The sequence below is a fragment of the Pungitius pungitius genome, chromosome 12, assembly GCF_949316345.1.
Source record: "Pungitius pungitius chromosome 12, fPunPun2.1, whole genome shotgun sequence".
Lineage (NCBI taxonomy): Eukaryota > Metazoa > Chordata > Actinopteri > Perciformes > Gasterosteidae > Pungitius > Pungitius pungitius.
Genome location: NC_084911.1, coordinates 2,356,568 through 2,361,435, shown reverse-complemented (window position 1 = coordinate 2,361,435; position 4,868 = coordinate 2,356,568). Strand labels below are relative to the sequence as shown.

Here is a 4,868-nt window from a genome sequence, read left to right as displayed (position 1 = left end):
ACCTGTCTCGTATGCAAAACAGCTTGAATTACTTAAAAAGAAAAAAAAACATTCCAGGGAATGACAGATCTTCGCATTTTACACAGTTGTGGGCGTGGCTACTTTTGAGTGACAGTTGGGAGTTGACGTCATCCTTCGCAAACTGAACAGTGGAGGAACTGCTGGAACCCCTTTATTTATAATATAACGTTAAATATAGGAATATAGTTTCCATACCCCGTTTGAATATTTCTACATGGTAGCTGGATAGGAATATACCACTTTAGCATTTGTCAGTTAGCTAAATGTTGAGCTAACGTTAAAGCTGGTTAGCAGCTGGTTAGCTTAGCTTACCGTCATTGAAACTGAGGGAAACTGCTAACGTCAGCTGAGCTAACGTTAGCCTAGCTCTGCCCAAAGGTAAGAAAACTGCCTTTTAGCAGAATTAAAGCTCATTACTTGACATGATGCGTCTTGCTTAGTAAATTGGTGCAGTACTAGAAATGTAAAAAGCAACAATTGGCTGTTTTTTTTGTGGGGTAATTTGCTAGCTGGTTGACGTGTAACGACACATACAAACTGGTTCCCTCTTCTATTATTAACTGTTAGGAAACCTATTACTGCAAAGGGTCTGAAATCTAAAGGAGAATAGCGTACGATTCAAAGTCTCTGTACTACTCTGCAGCTGCTGGGAAAAGGCATAATTGCAATAGCAAACGTTCCCTCGTAGATGTGATGAGTGTGGGGAGGGGTGGCTTTAGGCTAATTTAAATATCAGACGAGCTAACGTTACTTCATTTCTTCTCCTTGCAAATGGTGCACAAACAAGCTTGCCTCTTAGTGATTCATCAGTGAACAATAACACTTCCATCCAAGCGACAGTTTTGAGAGTTTAAAGAGATCGGAGGCGTGTTGGACCAACACTCTAATGATTTGTTATGAACGTAAAAAGCTTTTATCTCTCGCAGGAAAAGATCAACGTGCTACAGATGTGATTACTGTTTGCACATCCACAGCGTGGCGGTTTGATAATACGAGAGTTTTACTTCCTAAGCCACATGCCCTTCTTTCCCATGGGTGCAGTGGCGGAGGAGTGATCTCTCCCGCTTCCCTCTGTGTGAAGCGTTTGGCCACACTGACTAAATGGTTGTTATGGCTCAAAGCGCCTTCATTGTTCCAACCCACACAATCTGTGTTTGGAAGCTTGCGCACAGATTTATTGGGGACATTTTTACATGTCGACAGAGAGACGTGGGGGAAGGGCGCAGATGCCTGATGTAGACACATCTGCAGGAAGGCAAAGCCGTGGTTGTGGGGTCGTGGTTTGGGTCTTGTTTTTGATTTCCTCTGAATAATTTGTCTCCCATGCAAGGCTTTGGTGATGGATCCTCTCAGCCAACATGTGCACATGCATGCACATGAAGCTGGCTTTTTGTTAGTGTATAAAATCCTTTGAGGCATTTTTATATACACTGATATTTTATAAATAAGTACAAATACTTTGCAAGACTGCATTAATAAATCAGTAAAACCAAAGGAAGATCCAATACTTTCGACATTAAGAGTCATCTTGATCTCGGAGGATGAAGTCCAAAAAAAACCAAAACATGACCATATATGTAATGTTTCTCAGTGGTAATGCGCTTTTATTCAAAGTTTTAGGTCCCACCGTGGGTCCCATGGTAGTTAATACCAGGATCAGCTCATAAACCCTGAGAAGCCGGTATTGGGAACGGAGCGCTCGGACTCTCCAGATACTGGAGAATAAACAGTCACTTAACACAGTTCAAAGCGGTACAAATCACCACGTCATTACAAGCACATGTGAACCACAAAGGGCCCATTTCCATTCCAAACATTGTACTAATTTAAAACAAAGGGCACAGTACACAATACTGCAATCAAAATGTACAGTGCAACCCAATATGGGTGAGAGACGACACAGGGAGGGGAGAGCGACACCCCCCCCCCCCCCCATGTGGAAACAGTCATGTTGCTCTCGTAAAGCTCTCCCCTCACAGGCCTCGGCATCAGGCGTAACTGGAGGACGTTCATATCGGTAACAACGGAGAAGCCCTCTGTGGCCGCGGCTCGCGTTACGCGCCGCTGTTATTCAGACGCTTCCGTGGGATTTGTCTCTTAGTTCTTAGTTGTTGAGCCTTTTGAGGTGAGAGTCTTTTTTCAGGAGCAAACATCAGATCATTTGAAACTCAGCTGTGCAATATTTCAACAATAAAAAAAAAAAAAACATTTCAAAGCAATTCAAAAAGCTGATTTTAACCCTGAATCAGAATCTCTCGTTACTTTTCCTCCATCTTAAACAAACGCGAGGAGTTATTAAAAACAATAAGAGATTTCGATGGGTTATTTTTCTTTTCTTTGCTATACTTTGGAAACCAATCTGAGGCATGTCATTAAAAAGGACGTAGATCAGGTCAGCTGACCAAAACGTATCACAAAGGGAAAAGTGCTTTGTCCTGATATACCTCAGAGTAGGTCACCAAAGGGTGCATTGGGGACTCTGCCTGCTGCCAGCTCAGTTAATGGGAGTCAAAACACTTAAAAGCAACAACAATATCTTCATGTTTGAGCATTTGTCCGGAGTCATTGGAGTAAAACGATCTAAACAAAAATGCCAATTATATGCATATTAGAAGCCAAGGAAAGCCTACAAGCAAACAACCTGTATGGCTTTGCATTTTCAAAAAGCAAAAGCAAAAATGTTAATGCAAAAAAGCTTGAATATATGTCAATACATTCTATGAGAATTGCAGATACATTTACAAGCAACATATACATCACAAAGCTCAACTGATTGCCTGCAAAAGCTTGACGCTGAAAGCCACTTCCTGCCTTAGAGCGGGGCCTCACCCCCCCCAACCGGCATCCGATGGGGGCGAGGCCCCCCCCCCCCCGTGGTCCCCCACGGCAGGAAGGAAGAGTCCCGAGGCGGGCCGCACAGCAGCCCAGTAAAACTAGTAAAAGACCGCACACACACACTGCAGCGACAACGCGGCAGCGGCGCGGTCCGAAATACAATAAAAAAACGCTGGTCCCCGCGAGCCTTTCAGATACCGAGGCGCGGCGGGGGACGAGGATGGGGAAAAAGGAGCGGTCGCCCTAGAAGGCAACCTGAGGGGGGCACCACGGGGTGTCTGGGTGCAGGAGACAGTGCACAGACCTGAACCTGGAAGACAACAACGAAGAAGAAGAAGAAGAAGAGAGGTCAGAGTGGCAGGAAGGAGTGGGAAAGCGCTTTTAGTCTGCGTGGTGGAATCCGGCCCCTCACCTCGATGGGTCCTCCTCCACAGGAAAAGCCCCTTTGAAATGTATGATGTTACTCTTGTTTTCGAACATCCCATAACTGAGGGTGATCTGGAACAACAACAGAAAAATGACGTGAGAGACATGAGCAACATGGGGGGGGGGGGGGGGCAACGTAAACGTAGGTGGATTTTGAAAAGCCTCCCACCTGCTTGTGTATCTCCGATCTGGACACCTGCTGCAAGTTCTCCAGGTGGGAGTGGAACAGGTTGCTGCGGGTCAGAGGGACCCCCAGGACCGACTCGATGATGTAGCCCACGGTGCAGTCGTCGGGCAGCCGGATCTTCTCGGCTGTGTTCATGAAGTGGCCGCCGCTGAAGGCACAGAAGAGCGCACGCGCTCCGTCAGTGGGGGGCGGGGCGAGAAAGGGAGGAGGTAACACAGGAAGTGAGTGTTGTGTCTGCCATCTCACCTGGCCCACGGGCTCATCTTCAGCGCCAGACCTCGGCTCACGCAGAAGCCCGCTCCCCCAGTAGCGAACCAGAAGTTGACTGGTTTCTGTGGGTGGGGGGGAGAAGAGAGAAAGAGATTTGAGCTTTGAGCTTCGTCAGCGCACGGAATCGCGGCGTCGGACCCGATGATCTGCGTACCATCTTGTTGTCCCCCAGCCTCTCCGTGGCCTCGATGGGCCGGTCCAGACTGGGTTTACCGATGTACGCGTCCTGGGTGTGGGGGTACTGGGACAGGAGCCTCACCAGAGTCCGGACGTTCACGTAGTTGTCGTCGTCCACGTGACAGAACCACCTGATCGGCGGAAGAATCGTTAAGGGGACATTCTCACGCACCAATGAAACGGAATCAAAACGAGGATAGAGCGCTCACTTTTTCCCCGACTCGATGAACTTGTCGTATTCCACCGCCATCTTGCAGGAGAGCGCTTGGCGGCTGTGAGCTGCCGAGCAGTTTGTGTTGATGGCGTGACCCCCTGTGGCAACCAGGCAGGAAATAGGAGGGTTATTAATTGAAGAGATCCCCATCAATGGAGGCTTTATATGTTTAAACACAGGCAGCTGTCAGGGAAGTAAAACTGCATTTTGATGGGCTTTTTTTGTGTGATGCTTACCAATTTTCTTTTTGAGCTCCACATCCTCTCCGTCTGTGAAGATGTACGTCTGTAAACAGAACAAAGGGGGGGGGGATTCAGAGAAGTGTTCCTTAAGTCCACAAAATCCAAACCGCACGATCAGGTCCAACGGCGCGTCCAAGTCCTTCTTCCCCACATCCGTCCCGTCCGGTGCGATTAGCATCAATCAACGTGCCTTTTATGCAGTGGAAAACGCGTCGAGTTAAACAGCCCCCTGCTCCCATAAAGGCCTTTTGTCACGCCGCTCACGCTCTCCATGGCAACCGTGCGGCCGCCCCGAAGCATCCCAGACACGGAACAAAGGAGACGGGGAGGGGAGGGGGGCAGACTGTCCGCCCCCACACACACACACAACACACACCCCATTCATGTAACCCGGTCCCTGGACCAGCCCCCAACCGAACCTGCCGCCGGTCCTCAACGTGTTGAATGCGGCTGAAGCAGAAGCAAACAGCGGCGGCGGCGTGTGCGCTCGCTCGCT

General features: G+C 48.5%; 1 protein-coding gene across 1 annotated transcript in view; it reads right to left on the bottom strand.

Annotated features, from left to right (window-relative positions):
* Nucleotides 1-1,599: 1,599 nt before the first annotated feature.
* lfng (LFNG O-fucosylpeptide 3-beta-N-acetylglucosaminyltransferase) overlaps nt 1,600-4,868 on the bottom strand; it is a 6,628-nt gene continuing 3,359 nt past the window's right edge. The window contains exons 2-8 of the mRNA XM_037477264.2: nt 4,367-4,415; nt 4,126-4,228; nt 3,894-4,047; nt 3,716-3,801; nt 3,452-3,617; nt 3,269-3,354; nt 1,600-3,166 (exon numbers count right to left, since the gene is read on the bottom strand). Of these exons, the coding sequence (XP_037333161.2) occupies nt 3,100-3,166; nt 3,269-3,354; nt 3,452-3,617; nt 3,716-3,801; nt 3,894-4,047; nt 4,126-4,228; nt 4,367-4,415 (711 nt within the window). The 3' untranslated portion in view covers nt 1,600-3,099. The remainder of the gene's footprint in view (nt 3,167-3,268; nt 3,355-3,451; nt 3,618-3,715; nt 3,802-3,893; nt 4,048-4,125; nt 4,229-4,366; nt 4,416-4,868) is intronic.